Source organism: Labeo rohita, chromosome 20 (genome assembly GCF_022985175.1).
Source record: "Labeo rohita strain BAU-BD-2019 chromosome 20, IGBB_LRoh.1.0, whole genome shotgun sequence".
NCBI classification, from domain to species: domain Eukaryota; kingdom Metazoa; phylum Chordata; class Actinopteri; order Cypriniformes; family Cyprinidae; genus Labeo; species Labeo rohita.
This window is the reverse complement of record NC_066888.1, coordinates 21,078,936-21,095,675: the sequence shown is the minus strand read 5'-3', so window position 1 is coordinate 21,095,675 and position 16,740 is coordinate 21,078,936. Positions and strand designations below refer to the sequence as shown.

At 35.8% G+C, this 16,740-nt stretch overlaps 1 protein-coding gene and 1 long non-coding RNA gene across 7 annotated transcripts in view; one reads left to right on the top strand and one right to left on the bottom strand.

The window, feature by feature from the left end:
* scml4 (Scm polycomb group protein like 4) overlaps nucleotides 1-16,740 on the bottom strand; it is a 40,017-nt gene that overhangs the window by 6,388 nt on the left and 16,889 nt on the right. Inside the window, exons 1-8 of one of the 5 annotated variants that reach the window (XM_051138765.1) lie at nucleotides 15,833-15,954; nucleotides 15,510-15,637; nucleotides 12,157-12,221; nucleotides 11,606-11,832; nucleotides 9,323-9,449; nucleotides 3,663-3,863; nucleotides 2,542-2,742; nucleotides 111-317 (exon numbers count right to left, since the gene is read on the bottom strand). In XM_051138765.1, coding sequence (XP_050994722.1) covers nucleotides 111-317; nucleotides 2,542-2,742; nucleotides 3,663-3,863; nucleotides 9,323-9,449; nucleotides 11,606-11,832; nucleotides 12,157-12,178 — 985 coding nt within the window. In that variant the 5' untranslated portion in view covers nucleotides 12,179-12,221; nucleotides 15,510-15,637; nucleotides 15,833-15,954. Of the gene's footprint in view, nucleotides 1-110; nucleotides 318-2,541; nucleotides 2,743-3,662; nucleotides 3,864-9,322; nucleotides 9,450-11,605; nucleotides 11,833-12,156; nucleotides 12,222-15,509; nucleotides 15,638-15,832; nucleotides 15,955-16,740 lie in introns of those variants that run through there. The other 4 variants (XM_051138763.1, XM_051138764.1, XM_051138766.1 and 1 more) reach the window with 4 other exon arrangements.
* LOC127183009 (uncharacterized) lies at nucleotides 148-8,349 on the top strand. 2 transcript variants are annotated; one of them, XR_007829985.1, is made up of 4 exons: nucleotides 148-294; nucleotides 2,171-3,822; nucleotides 6,396-6,588; nucleotides 6,861-8,349. It is a non-coding gene; the product is annotated as an uncharacterized LOC127183009 (long non-coding RNA). The 2 variants fall into 2 exon arrangements; XR_007829986.1 differs by lacking the exon at nucleotides 6,396-6,588 and having other exon boundaries at nucleotides 6,861-8,346.

The following is a 16,740-nucleotide window of genomic DNA, read 5'->3' as shown; positions in this document are numbered from 1 at the left end:
GAATCAGTTTAAGAAATGGTTCTTGGTTTTTGGAAAAATTCAAAGTTTTAAAGTAGTGCGGAAACATTACTGCTGCTTCTGTGAACAAGTGGATATTTCCTCTTTCTTACCACTTCTGTTTCCTTCCTGGAATGTGCTGGGACTGGCCGCCTGCCTGCAGACGCCTCCAGAATAGGCGGTGCCAGAACGAAAACCGTACGCAGGTTTACTCGGTGTGTACGGTGAGGACATCGCACCATAGGCAGAGTCGCTGGGGTCAGCTGAATAGCGCTTGGGGTCCATTGAATCACCATGGTAATCGTCCACCATTGAGTTTGCTGCACAAAAAGAATGTAATTTAGGGAAAATAATGCATGTAAAGGCTTCATTTGTCTCAGGCTAATTATTGCTTTCTTGAATGCAGTGGTTTAGTCCAAACCAAATTATACACATACATACACAGTGAATGCTAAGAAAACACGTCTTTCTTTGTCTTTCTTTACTCAAAAGCAAACATACAGAATGACTAGTGTAGTCTGCTTCACAAAAAAGCTTTAAATGAATCGCATAAATGCAGTTATGAGTTACTGAATATTCTGTCATGTCCAACGCTAAATGTTTGTGTATTGCAGGTTGTCAATATATATTTATATATATTATATTTATATAAAGCTATGTTTAAAAAAAAAAAAAATCTAAAATTTTGAGATTAAAGTTTAAACATTTAGAGAATAAAGTAGAAATTACAAGAATAAAGTCGAAACGCTGAAGAATAAATTTGAAAATATGAGAATAAAGTCTAAATGTTTCGATAGTAAAGTTGAAAATGTTTTGAGAATTTAAAAATAGAAATTCAAATTCTAATATTTTGAGAGTATAGCCTATATTGCACATGCAAATAGCCCGGATTGGGAGAGCGAGAGAAGTTACCGGGCCACCAGAATTGATTTGAATATATGTGGGACTATTAGCAGAAATCATACCATGTGTCATACTTGCGGGAACAGTATGCTTGGAAATAATGTTTCATATCTGCGAGTGCATTAGTTATTTGCAGCCCCCCAATAATAGCAATAAGCTTTGTGCTTTTTTACGGTATAATAAAGTAAGAGATTGGACATAATATTTAACATCTTCCATTCATTATCTGCAGCGCGCCAGTCACCCAGTAATAACATAGCTCAGCTTTTAAATTCTGTCAATTTTATCACAAAAAAAACTAATTATTTCAGGTTTATAGCAAGATATAAAAGAGAAGAAACATCAGAAGGCATGAAAAAAAACAGTATAGCCTAATTTTACTAAACGAATGTCTCATTGTAATCGGAAAGATGATTGATTCACATGGTGCTTAAACTGAAGCGAAAACAGCTATCAATCTGTTACGACAATCCGTCACGCCACATTAAAGAGCATGAAAAACACATTATTGTAAGACATATTGTTTGTTTTTTCACTATAAAACTGACAGAATTTGAAAGCTGCTCCCAATCCGGCCCATTTGCATGCGCAATGGGCTAATATACTCTCAAAATATTATAACTTTAATCTCATAATTGCTACAAATTAATTCTCAAAACATTTCACCTTTATTCTCGAAACATTTCAACTTTATTCTCTAATCATTTTGACTTTATTCTCGAATCATTTCGACTTTATTCTCGAATCATTTCGACTTTATTCTCGAATCATTTCAACTTTATTCTCGAATCATTTCGACTTTATTCTCACAACATTTCGACTTTATTCTCGAATCATTTTGACTTTATTCTCGAATCATTTCAACTTTATTCTCGCAACATTTCAACTTTATTCTCGCAACATTTCAACTTTATTCTCAAATCACTATGACTTTATTCTCAAATCACTTCAACTTTATTCTCGTAATCTTAAGATTTTTTTTTTATGTGGCACTAAAACAGCATTGTTATATATACATATATATATATAATTTGTAGTTTCAGATAAATTATGGGGTAGACAGTGGTTTCTGCCACAGCAAACACAGCTGTCTGTAGGAAACACTGATATACTTACAGTGGTGAGTAATGAAGGCACCTTCTAGAGTAGGTTTTCCTCTCTTAACCACGTTAACCATTGACATGGTATTTAGTCATGACAGAACCTTTGCCTGTGTAGCTGTGCGGCGTGATATTGTGTCATACTGAAGTTAATGCTCTAATCTCTACAGCTCCCAAACCACATTCAGGGGGGGACGAGAGAGAAAGAGAGACAGAGAGAGCAAGCGATGGAGCCAACAAAATTCAAACACTCAAACCACAGGCCACTCACAGAGGCACTCAACCTTTCACTGCCACTTAAATAGCTCAGCTTGCACTAAAGGCCTCCTCTGCATTTTCCGAAGGGCGAATTGGACAGCAACAGAAAAGACTGCAGATCCAATCAAAGTACAAAACATCCAAAACCAGAAAGAGACAAAAACAGTCTAATACGTAAAACCTAATTTCTACTGTGCAGATTGTATGGAGATAGATGTAAATACAGCTCTATTAAAAAGGTCGAAGAACAGAGGTCACGTAAAAAAGCTTGATGAGCACGCACTTGACTTGGGCTGTCCGTCTGAGTGCTTTTCAGTGTGGAATGAGGAAGAGGAGGAGGGAGACGACGAAGGGGCGATGGGCTGGTCACTGAAGAGGTTCTCACACAACAGGCTTCGGCACAACTTCTTGAGGAAGCGGAGGACGTAACCCACGCTGTTGACCACTGGCAAACTCAACAAATGCTGCTTGCCATCAAAGGTGGCTGAGGAAATGAAACAAAGAGTAATTCAATTTAAGTGAATTGCACACTGTTGGAAACTGTGTAAATACCTTTATTTTACAGCATATTACATGTTACGTATTAAATCTTTGTGGTCTATGACAGGTTGAATAAACGTTGATTAAATGTTTGATTTAATTTAAAATATAAAAATACTGTAATAGATTTTTTCAGGAGTTTTGAATAGAAAGGGCAAATGAACAGCATTTATTTGAAATAGAAATCTTTTGTAATGTCTTTACTGTCACATTTGATCAATATAATGCCTTCTAGCAGAATAAACGCAACTCTCTGTAGATTTTAGCATAGTAATGCATATGACAATGTTAATGTATTTGGTCTTAGTGGAATAGATCTGCTACGCTGCTGATTTGCTGCTGCTGTTGGCTATTACTGTTGTTGTATACTATTGCTGCTGCTGCAAAGCAAGTACAGGAACTTGCTACTGAAAATACATATGCCGATACGGTGCTGTAGGTATTTGAAACATGCTGCTGCATGAATAGCATATATAATAGCCTTTAGCAGATCTATACAGGTGGAGCTGGGGAGGTGGAGGGTTTCACAGGAACTCTGAAATGCTCTAGTGAATGCTAACCATTCATTTAAAATGTAAAGCGGCAAGCTCATTGGCTGCGCATCCAACATGAACCAATCAGCTTGTGCCAAGTAATTTAACGCTGTGAATATTTGCGTTAGTTTGCATTAAAAACCCATCAGCCTTCTGCCTTTTAGAGTTTTATGACAGAACTGGGCATTCATTTCTGTAAAAAAAAAAAAAAAATCTTTCTGACCCCAAGCTTTTGAACGGTGCACAAAAAAGGATTAACCTACAATGAACATCAGAATGCATAATGATAATGAGAATGCAGGCACGCATTTGTGTTGGCATCCAAAATAACCTGAGATCTTTTCTCCCCCATAGCCCTCGGTAAGCAGGGTGAAGACGGCTTTCTGCTGAAACGCGCTGTCAATGCAGCCCTGTACCGCTTGCTGCAGCACCACAGAGGGCCTGGCAGGACCCAGGTGATCAGGCAGCTGCAGCACCTTCTGCCTGTCCAGGTTAGGACCCGTGTTCACATGCTTATTCACGTAGATACACACTGGAAAGAGAAAGGGAGAGATTTTAACACTTAACTATGATGTATAATTAGCAATAAATGCTTTATGCATGCATTTATAATGGAATAAGCATGATATGAAACTGCTGTAGGGACGTATATTTTAATCTAATCAAGCTCATTGTCTGATTAGCTTAGGGCAGTGGTTTTCAAACCGGTCCTGTGAGCACCCCCAACACTGCACATTTTCTGTTTCTCCATCATCTATCACACCTGATTCAACTCATTGTTCAACTCATTCAACTCATCAGCTCATTAGTAGAGACAGCAAGACCTGAAATGGGTGTGTCAGATATGAGAGACCTACAAAATGTGCAGTGTTGGCGGTGCTCGCAGGACTGGTTTGAAAACCACTGGCTTAGGGAAACAAAAAAAAAGTTCACCGCCACAGTTAAGTGCAATGATATGGAAGGTAATTAGTTCTGATCTTGCTTTTAAGAGTTTTGAAAATGAGTTTTATTGCTTAGCTGTTGATGTATCCTTAAAGGGGACATCGGATGCCCGTTTTCCACAAGTTGGTATGATTCTTTAGGGTCTTTAGGCAAAATACTTTGGTTCAAATTCTTAATAGTTGTCTAAAACAACACCATTTTTACCTAGTCAAAAACAGCTCTGTTCACAGTGACCCATTTAGGTGCATGTCTCTTGAAATGATAATGAGCTACTGCTCACTCCACCCCATCAAAAACAAAATAAATCTGCGTCCTCAGTGGCTCTGATGTCAGGAGAAAATGAAGACTCTTATGTTCACTTTTACATCCAAAAACAAAACAACTGCACTGCTCACGAGACATTGTTGGCGCTGCAGCAGCTTGAGCACAGAAAAAATGACGGACAGCGTACAACGGGCTGAGGGCAGAAATACGCTAATACAGGACAGCCCGTCAGTGGCTGTGGGCGGGGCCTGAGCAGTATGACATCATACTGCTCAGAATTCAAAACGGCTTGATTATTTAGGATTTTTGGGGATTAAAGAATAAGTAGTGAATGGATTTTTATAATTGTAGAATGGTTGTGTCCACAGTATAACTGTACAAGTTTAAATTATTTAATTATAATATTAAGTAACGTTAGCAAAATGATTATCATTAATAACATGTCACTACAATAAAATTAATCCATGATCTATAAAGACAATGCCTACATGCTCAACTGCACAAAAAAAACATACACCTAAATATTGGCACGCAGTGCACGTCTTCCTTACTGACACTCAAAATGACTTGTGGTTACTTTTAAATCCTTTGATTCAAATATTTGTCAAGGAATCCTCAAATATTTGAGACCACATTTAAAGATTGTTTCCAGAGGTCAGGAAGGAGAACTGCATTTCATATGTAAGCAATATCACGTCCTTATCATGGCTACCAAGAGACGAGTAATAAAAGAAAGGCTGGGAGACAAAAAAAGAAAAGACATGAAAATAAAATCTCAGCTCTTGTGACATCTTAGGTCTCTTGTATCATAAACAGTGTTTTATCCTGTGGAATAAAAAAAGGGTATAATTCAACAAAATTAAACCTGATTTAAAAGTGTAATTAAAATACTAAATTCACACGCTTAATAATACAAAATGTCCTGCTGCTTTGCTTAAAGTAATGTGTTTAACCTATATCACAAACTGTAAATCATTCCTAAAATCATCTGTGGTTTTATGAGCCAACCGGAGGCAATAAATTTTTGATTACCCTAAATAAAACCAACCCCCTTCACTAGAAAACATTTCCATGTATTCATTTATCTCAAGTGACTTGCAAACGAGGAAAAATACAAGCACGAGCGATTCATCTCAACAAAAACAATAGGTTTACCACAGGAATAAAACCGAAATAAAAAGCGAGCCGAGCGAGAGAGCAGCCTGTGTAGGAATCCACCAATCACTCGCCCCCCTCCCAAATCCTCCCACACAATCTGTCCCTACTGACTTCCCTCGCTCGTCTGCAGCATGCGGATGCTTTAATCTGACAGATTGCCATGCTGAGGGATTTCCTCCGTCGTCTGTCATCTAGAAGCGCCATGACCAGGAGTCAGACACACACACGCATACACAAACACTCCTTGTGCCACCCATGGGCTAAAGTAATCGCGAAAAGTAGCCTGTGCGTGTGTTTGAGAATGTGTAACAGGATAAAGTCAATGAACATTGAATGTGGGAGGACTGATATGACACAAAAAGCCTTAAAATAGATAACTGATAGCAAGATTACAGACATGCCAGACATGTAGGCTTACAGATTTAGGAAAGGCAATATAATTTAACACACACATGTAAACACGTTTTTAAGCTCAAAAGCTATTAACAATGACCTCAGGTCATCAAGGTCATGACCTCCACCAGCAGCCGCAACAAGTTCCTGACATCATCCACAGATTAAACACATATTTGAACGCAGGTTTGTGAGCATCAACATGTTTTGTCAAATTTTTGTCTTTGAAAAAATGAAACATAATATGCTGATGTCACACATATGAAAGCTAGACAAAATGAACGTGTTTTTTTTTTTAAATATGAAGGGATCAAAAGAGAGCGTGACTCTTCTGCTGTACAAAGAATTAAAGTCTAGAAACCTGGTTGGCAGACAAAAGCCTCTTGTTCAGCAACTGCTCTCTACCGCAAAAGGATTAAGCTTTGAGAACTCAGGATTGAGTTCAGCCATACCGTCACATCTTCTCATGTTTAAAGCAGACCTCATGAAGAACTAGACAGGTGCGTATTTTAAATCACACATGCTGTAGTTAGGATGTGAATTCATTCGAAGCTCATATGTTTTAAATACTTGATTTTTTATTCCACTAAAAAAACAGTGTAGCAGAACACAATTGATCTCTCCACTGTAATAAAGAGATAAATTGGACGATAATGCCTTCAAGGCAATAGCAGTCAGGTCCCTCAATAATGTCCCTTGAGACTCTCACACCTATTAACCTTTAAAATAAGAGATGTAACTACTCTTTTCTCTCTGTTCCCTCTCCTTCTAGTGATGGATGTTATTGCCAATTGGATGGGCAGCCCATGTAGACCGCTGGGTCCTGACCTCAAAGATTGAGTGTGTCTGTGCTGTATGAAATCATTACTGGCTACATTCGCACAGACTGAGTTTGGATTGACAGATCAATGGATTCAAGTCTTATAACAGCTGCCACAACAATATTTGAATGCTTAATATTTAGTTGCATGGATCAGCAGCTGATTTGGATTATATGTGACTCTGGACCACAGAAGCCATTAGTAGCGCGGGTGTATTTGTAGCAACAGCCAACAATACACTGTATGGGTCAAAATTATTGATTTTTATTTATGCCAAAAATCATTAGGATATTAAGTAAAGATCATGTTCCATAAAGACATTTTGTACATTTCCTACCTTAAATATGTCAAAACTTAATTTTTGATTAGTAATATGCATTGCGAAGAACTTCATTTGGACAACTTTAAAGGTGATTTTCTCAACATTTTGTTTTTTTTTGCACACTCAGATTCCAGTTTTTCAAATAGTTGTATCTCAGCCAAATATTCTAACAAAATATATATAATTGGAAAAATTATAAAATTATACATAATTGGAAAGCTTATTTATTCAGCTTTCAGGTTATGTATAAATTTAAAAAAAATTGGTTTTGTGGTCTAGGGTCACATATGATTATTACTGTTTCTAAACTTTCGGGTCACATTCTTTCATTTTGTTTTTAAAGAATGAATTAAATTAATCAAAAAATGACCATTTACATTATTACAAAAGATTTCTAATCTTCAAAGAATGCAGAATAAATGGTTTTAACAAATATATTAAGCAACTGTGTTTAACCATGATAATAAGAAATGTTTCTTAAGCATCAAATGAGCAAACAAGAATGATTTCTGAAGGATCATGTGACACTTATGACTTGAGTAATGGCTGAAAAAAATCAGTTTTGCTTCACAGAAATAAATTAGATTTTAAATTAGAAAACGGTTATTTAAATTGCAAAAATATTTCACAGTATTACTGTTTTTATCTACTAATCTCTAGTTTTTAATGAAAAAAAAATATAGCTTTGGTAAGCCTACACTCAAAAAAAAAGGGGTGAAATGTAGACAAACCCAGCGATTGTGTTGTTTTTACCCAGCAGTTGAGTTAAATGTTTCACCCAACCTTCTAGATAGTTTTATTTAACTCAATTATTGCTTAAAATGACTACATTTCTTGCTTAAAATAGACCCAAAATAGGTTGGAAATTAACATTTATTAATATGTTCAATAAATTAACATTTATTAATAAGTTGAATAATAATAAATATTTGTGATCCTGGACCACAAAACCAGTCATAAGGGTAAATTTTTTGAAATTGATATTTGTAAATCATCTGAAAGCTGAATAAGCTTTCCACTGACGTATGGTTTCTTATGATAGGACAATATTTGGTCGAGATACAACTATTTGAAAATCTGGAATCTGAGGGTGCAAAAAAAAATACTGAGAAAATCGCTTTTAAAGTTGTCCAAATGAATTTCTTTGCAATGTATTTTACCAATCAAAAATTAAGTTTTGATATATTTACAATAGGAAATGTACAAAATATCTTCATGGTACATGATATATTCTTAATATCCTAACGATTTTTGACATAAAAGAAAAATCGATAATTTTGACCCATACAATGTATTTTTGGCTATATTTGTCTACCCGCGCTACTTACCTTTTAATTACTGCTGATGCTTATAGTAATTATGCAGCTGATTTTTTTAATTTACAACCTATTTTGGGTTCATTTTACGCCAACCATATAGTAATTTTTTAACAGTAGTTGAGTTAAATAAACTACCAAGAAGGTTGGGTTACATATTTAACCTAACCGCTGGGTCAAAACAACACAATTGCTGAGTTTGTCCGTATTTTACCCAGCGCTGGGTTGTTTTTAACCCAGCATTTTTTAGCATAAGAGGCCTCTTTCAAAAAAACTTAAAAATCTTGTTAGTCTATACAATGAAAATAGATTTCATCAATAAATTCAAAGGGAGCAGCTTATTGTAAAGAACCTTCTATAAAATTAGATTAGGTCAGAGAATTAATACAAATTAAACAAACAAGGCAATACATCTTCGTAGTCTAATGTTAAATAACAGATAAGGACAAAAATCTGAGCTGGATGTTATTAAAACAGTGCCGGTGGTCTTCTCTCACCCCCTCCTGAGACATACATCCCATCATATCATCTTGAAAAAATAACAGTTATCATAACTCCAATATATGGGTAGAGTTACAGTCCCAGCTGGCCACTAAAAAGAGAACGAGATGGCACTGAGTCATAATGTGACTCCTCTGAGGACAGTGATTCCTCTAATGCTCACATTTTATTATTCCTTTAATAGTAAGAGCTGGTTACTAGTTTTTGGGATTGGCACAACAACACTGCAGATAGTAAAACTGGCAGTCTGCAGAGGTTTGTGTGTGTTCGTTACCTGTGAGGACCTGTGGGGTGGCTGAGTGGGGGATAGTAGCAGCGTCCTGGGGGATTGAGCTCATGTCTGGCTCCGGGGTGCTGCTGGGAGGAGAGATGGCCAGGGGCGTCATCAAGCGAGACTTCAGCTATTAAAAAATAATAAAAAAAACATCAAGTTTACTATTATTATTATTATTATTATTATTATTAATAATAATAATAATAATAATAATAATATTTTACATAATATGATATTTAGAAAACATATATATATAATATAATAATATTATATAATATTATATTATTTATTATTATAATAAACATCCCAGTGTATAATTAATATTATCTTATAATTTTTATTTTTATTATTTTTATTATACTTTTATACTTCTTTACAGGCAGTAAAATATTTTTATTTATTATTATTTTTATTTTTTATTTTTTTTTAAAAACATGTTTATTGTCCTAACCATCTAAATAATATACAGAAACAAAACAATACATAAAATGTATTAATGACTAAGGTCCTATGAAATCGGTTTTATTTTTTTCCAAATTCCGTTTTTTCCGTTTTAATTTTTCTGGATTCTGTTGTTTCCCATTTTAATTTTTCTCAACTCCTTTTTAATGGTTAAATTAAATGTTATTAATCAAAGAGCATGTCTAATTAATTAAAATCATGAAACGTATACAATTGCACATCATTTTAATAAAGGTTTAACAAAATGACATGTTTAGGGCCCTATGAAATGTATTTTTTCTCACCATATGTTTTATTGTTATCAAATTCTGTGTTTTAGCATGTCTAATTATTTGAATGCATACTTAAGTTATTCAAATTTATTATTAAAATAGCCTTATGAAAGTTTTTTTTACCCTCAGAAATTCTGTGTTGTGTATTTAAAATGTTCTAATTATCAAATGAAGGCATAAAACATGTTTTGGCAAACAAAGGGGAATTCACTATTAAAATTAAAACGGAAGAAATTTAGTAGTAGTAGTAATAGTAGTAATATATATCTGGCACCATGTCTTCAAGTTAAACCAGACTTTTATTTTGACGGGTTGCCGTGTGTACCTTTACATTCTGTGTGTATATGATATAACGCTAGTTTCCTTAAAATGGAACGATCAAATGCTCATGAAGTGACTCTCAGCATATACTGTTCATGTATTTATGTCCTCATTTAGTGAGACGACAGACGCTGAAATCGTAGTAAACAAAACCGCTGGTCTGCTCCATTCATTAAAACAGAGACACGCAGATCATGCAGAATTCACATTTAAATGGTATTTTTGCAGCGTAACATTTACAGATACTAGTCCATATTGCCGTTTGGTTTAAGTGTAATGACCTACTTTTGATTAATTAATTAATTAAAAAATTAGTAAATTCCATTTTTATGATTGGATTCTGCAATTCCGTCCGCGTTTTCTGCATCATGGAAATCATAGGACCCTAAGAGACTCAATGAAAACATGGATATCTAGATATCAACTTTTTTTTAAAAATGACATGCTAAGTTAATCTGAGCAGGAACAATCCAGTCTTTATTTGTTCTCTATTTAGTGAAACACATTTCATTACAGTATAATCACAAAAAAAGCAGAATAGCACTATTTCTCATATACATCAAGTAGCAAATATGCTTGGTTCATTTAAAAGTTTTCAAACTCAGGAAGGCTCACATCAAAAGCAAGATACATAAGACTGGACCATATCTTGCCTAGTGCACCAGAATCCCCACCAGATTTTAAGGTTAAGTCCCTATTTAACCCCTTTTTACACAGTATGTGTAAACAATGTCCTGTTCTTAAAAATAGCACAAAATGCACGTTATGGAAAAGAAACTGTCCCTAACACTGCTATAGAAACCAATAACCATCAGGTTTGAATGTATTTCCACTGTGTCTACTGCAAATCTGCTAACATGCACACACATTGAGGTAGCGTGTTGCTCTTTAAATCAGCAGCAGCGACATTATGAGGCTTGTGCTCAGGCACACGGCTAAAAATAACCCAGCAGCAGACTGCAGATACATCAGTCAAAGAACAAGCACCCTATCACCTCCTCCTCTCGTACAGTCAACATCAGATGGGCCTACCTACAAAGCATTACTCTGTTCCTCTAGCTAAACCATCATAAGCGTTACGCACGCACCATTATGCACTCAAATGCACCACTTGATGACATTTGTGCATTTAGCAGACACGTTTGAACAGTAAAAGGCCTTATCTTTGTGGCCTACACATGTATGCGCATATTTAAACAGACACACAAACACTCTGATATTTACTGACCTTAAAGCCAGGCTTCCTGCCTCTCTTCTTAGGCACTTTAATAGGTGGGAGGGATTCTGGGTAGCGACTCTGATATTCCGGGTGCCTCTTTAGGGGTGGGCGACCCCTCTTGCGGCCTGGAACTTTTCCACTTGGGGGCGGAAGGAAGGCGGGGCTAATGACCCCAGGTGATTGCATCTCTCCACCCCCTGACTGAACTGATGCAGCAGCAGGAATACTCATCAGACCTGAGAGAGAAAAACACAGTGTCAGAATGTTAAACTGTATTTGCATTGATGTTTAAGCATTTTTAAATAAAATAAGTTGCATGTTTTTCTTGATTTAAAGTAAAAATTGTCATGTGTACTATGATTCTGCACCATGTGATGGAGATTAACTTTGAATAGTATAAGGACTACACATGTCTACTATGTGAGTATTTGGATAATTATAAGTTATAAACAGGAACCACAATTTTTAATACCCAATCATAAATTCATCAAAAATTTTCAACACACCACACGCACACACAGAAATGTATGTAGTCAGTATGAAATTTGGGGTTCCCACACCTTTTGACCAATGAATTTCCATGATTTTCGCCAGTCATTCGTGATTACTGGATAATTTTAGTAATCTGAAAGGAAAAAAATATGTAAAAATAAACAATATAGCAATTTTAGCTGATGAAAATTTAGAACTGAGCATAGCTAAAGAAATTATTAGAAAATAGTGTATACAAAAAGATAATAAAAATATAGGAATTTTAGCTGATAAAATTGCTTAAAAGGAGAAGTTCGCTTCCAGAATGGAAATTTCCTCATAATTTACTAACCCCCACATGATCCAAGATGTCTTTTTTTCTTTAGTCTTCAAGAAATTAAGGTTTTTGAGAAAAAAAAAAAAAAAAAAAAAAAATCCAAGATTTTTCTTCATATAGTGGACTTCGATGGAGATCAATGGGTTAAGGGTCCAAACTGCAATTTCAAACCAGCTTCAAAGGGCTCTACACAATCCTAGATGAGGAATTAGGGTGTTATCTAGCAAAACAATCTGTCATTTTCTAAGAAAAATACAAATTTATATACTTTTTAACCACAAATGCTCATCTTGCGTGACGTAGGTGGAAGTACTGACCCAATGTTTACAAAGCAAACGTGCAAAGAAAGTCACATGACCTTTACAAAAAAATGGTAAAACAACAACGGACGATTTTGAAGTTGGAGAAAAAATGAGATGGAGTTTTTTGCCATACCCTACCTTTTGAACCGTAGTACACAGACGAAGAACTAACCATGTATGACTTCTCCAACGGGATTACACAATGCGCAAAGACACGCATGTGCATCACAGTGCTTGTGCAAGACAAGCATATGGTTTTAAAAAGTATTTTTCTTTTTTTTTTTTAAAAAATGACAGATCGTTTCGCTAGATAAGACCCTTTTTCCTCAGCTGGGATCGTGTAGAGCCTTTTGAAGTTGCATTGAAACTGCAGTTTGGACCTTCAACCTGTTAGCCACCATTGAAGTCCACTATATACAGAAAATTCCTGGAATGTTTTCCTTAAAAAACTTCACTGGATGACATCTTGGATGACATGGGAGTGAGTAAGTTAGCAGGAAAATTTAGTCTGGAAGTGAACTAATCCTTTAACTAGAAAAGATGACTAACTATTGAACTTTCCATGAGATTTTCCATTTAACAATTTACAGGGTTCCCACACCTTGGTTAACTTCAAATTCAAGGACCTTTCAAGGACTTTCCAGGTCCAGTACCCTCAAATTAATGAGGGGACACATTTCAAATCAGAGTAAAGTTACATGGTGTTACCTTGTAAGATACATTGTTACAGTTTTCACAACTATGCCAAAAAGCATTTTTTTTTGCATTTTTGTTAGGCATATGACAGAGATATGGTATTCTACTTGTTGTATTTCTGTTTTGCATAAAACTGAAGAATATTTGGTACATCCTATACTGTATTCTAAAATATTCTGATATTAACTTTGCATGGATTTTATTGAAAAGTAATGCAAAAATGCATGTAACTAACATAAATCAAGCAAGCTAGAATTCATAGGCCACAAAGTGTTCACAAAATGACACATTAGTGGATCAGAGAGAATAATATGGAATTTTTTCCAGAAAACTTCTTGCACAAAATAAATTCAAGCACTTTCAAGGACCTGTATCTATGTATGTTTATTTTCAAAAACTGAAATTTAGAATTTTTTTTCAGATTCAGATTCAAATTTTCAAGGATTTCAAGGACCCGTGGGAACCCTGACTTTAGGATTTTAATTTTCCAGGCCTAGAAATCACAGTTCTAGGATTCCCTGATATGTCCAAGTGTTCTATGACCATGGGAACCCTGGAATTTCCCTTACACTTAATTCACAGAAAACAAACCACAAACCAAAACCAAAACAGTTTTAATTAAAATAACAGTAGATGCTTTAACATATTCATTTTGAGATTGCAAAACTGAAAACACAGCAAGTTCAACTCAAAACACATGACCACAGCCCATAGACTGCAACCTGTAGTGCAACCTGCAAACTAGCAGTTGTTCCTGGAAACATAACAGTGAAACAAACAAGATACGAGTACTTAGTACTACAGCATAGCTGTCCATTAAAACCAGAAACAATGCATAACATACAGACCACAATTACATATTACAATCATATTTATTGCGTAAAACATACTCATGAACCCTTCACGTATGAAACTGGGCTGGTCTGAATTATTATAAGAACAAAAGCTTGATGGTGAAGCTGTGAGGTGGCCTACACTGTGCAGACTGTGGAAGAAACAGACACTGAGCCACATGAAAGCATCTTCACTATCCTCCGCTCTTCCAACTCTCTCTCTCTCTCAGTCAGTCAGTCCCCCTCCCCCAGTCCTCATTCACTCTCATCCCCTCCCCCTCCAGCTGTGGCGCCTGGCCTCAAGATCGGCCCTGACAGACGGCTTCCCCTGCTCTCCTCCTCTCTCATCCTTCCTCTTTAAGTAAGTATTCCCTGGAACTCTGTTGAACCGGGACCTTTTAAGGTGGAATGTTTTAATTATGATTTAATTATGATTTCTTGGACAAAGACACTCGAAATACATATTATTAAATCACAATCTCATAATTACAATTAAAGTAAAAGATAATTATTGATTTTTTTATTTTAATTATTGTGGTTGCACATTCACTTTGATCTGCACAGACAACTGACAGTTTAAAGCTCAGCTGTGCAAGTAGAGATAACAAAATAACATGAATCTACTTTTCTGCTTTTCCAGACAAACATTTATGAAACTAAATGTGACCCGAACCCACAAAACCAGCCATAAGTAGCAGAGGTATATTTGTAGCAATAGTCAACAATAAATTGTATGGGTCAAAATGATTGATTTTTCTTTTATGCCAAAAATCATTAGGATATTAAATAAAGATCATGTTCCATGAAGATATTTTGTACATTTTCTACCTTAAATATATCAAAACTTAATTTTTAATTAGTAATATGCACTGCTAAGAACTTCATTTGGACAAATTTAAAGGTGATTTTCTCAATTTTTTTTTTTTTTTTTGCTCCCTCAGATTCCAGATTTTCAAATAGTTGTATCTCAGCCAAATATTGTCCTATCCTAACAAGCCATACATCAATGGAAAGCTTATTTATATAAATGAATAAATCTCAATTTCAATGACTTGTTTTGTCGTCCAGCGTCAAATAGTAAACATACAAAAAGTAATCTGCACAAAACATCAAGTAACACATGCTATGTGATGCCGGTATGCCACAATATGAACGAAATATAAAGGAATCATCTAATTTAGCTATTATTATTTGTTTACGAGACAAATAGGGATGACCCTAATTCCAAGTTATATTCATATGCACTTTGTAAACATCTGATTATTTCCGCTCACCTGCGTGCGCACTCTCTCTCCCATGCGTCAGCCAGGCCATGCGTAATTACATTAATCTATTTCTCACGCACAATGGTTTTTCCTACAGCCACTTTATTCCAGTTCCAGTGACCGAAAACCGGTGCCCGCTAAAACGTTCAGAAAGCACTCAGAGAGAGAGGGGCGCATTAAAAATAGAGCGTCAAAAATAGAGCAGTGTTCCACATGCGCGTGTTTCATGTTTACGAGCAGTGTTGCAGAGCGCGAGGTCTTCCTTCCTTATCTCCTAATCTCAGCGCAAAAACAGCGGCCCGTAAACACATTTTCAATGTATGAGCACTCACCGACCACTCAGCGCTGGAGCGGATTCGTTATCAGCAATGTCAAGAATAGCGTATCCAACCCGCTTCCGTGCGTCTGTCGCTTTACAGACCGGCCGCTTCTGAAACCCCCGCCAGCCCTGAGAGCCACGGCGCGCTCTCGATACCACAGCGCGGCTCCGCAGTCGCTACATCGTCCCCTTTCTGTCGTCATGGCAACTAGGCGCCTAACATCCTCCCTTTGCCATAGTCATATGCTGATGCAGACAGAGCCTGCGGAATAATTTACACTACAGCAGCGTTTAGAGCAGCCAAGACTCCCAAAACGCTATGCCCACTGCCAAAAGCTAATGGACTGAATTTTGTTAGGCTAGCTGATTTGAAAAATACTATTCGTGATGTAAACAGTTTTGCTATTACACATTTTATTCGATATGTATAAATTTAACATACTGTACATTTGATAAATAATGAATTGTATTAAAACAAAAAATAAAAAGAAACGAAACGAAAAAAAAACCCCGTAGTAATATAGTAATGTTTGGGGGGAAAATTAAAACGAAATTTCCCGATTCTCCCTGCAGGTTTAAATCTACAGGCTAAACTAGAACAAATCTTAATGAAACTTAAAAAAAAAAAAAACACACATTAAAAAAAGAGACATAAAATATGCATGCGTTTTCTCACATAATGTGGGCATGAAATCGATTTCGAGTTCTTTCTAGGTGTTTAAATCATGTAAATAACTGCAGATATGAACACTGTACCCCTCCAACGCAACTACACCGCAGAGAAATAAATAAATAAATAAAGTAGTAAAACTGGAACAAAGCTGTTCATTGGTTAACTGTAGGTTACCTTACTATGTTAGGTAAAAAAATATACAGGCTATATACACTACCAGTCAGAAGTTTTTGAACAGTAAGATTTTT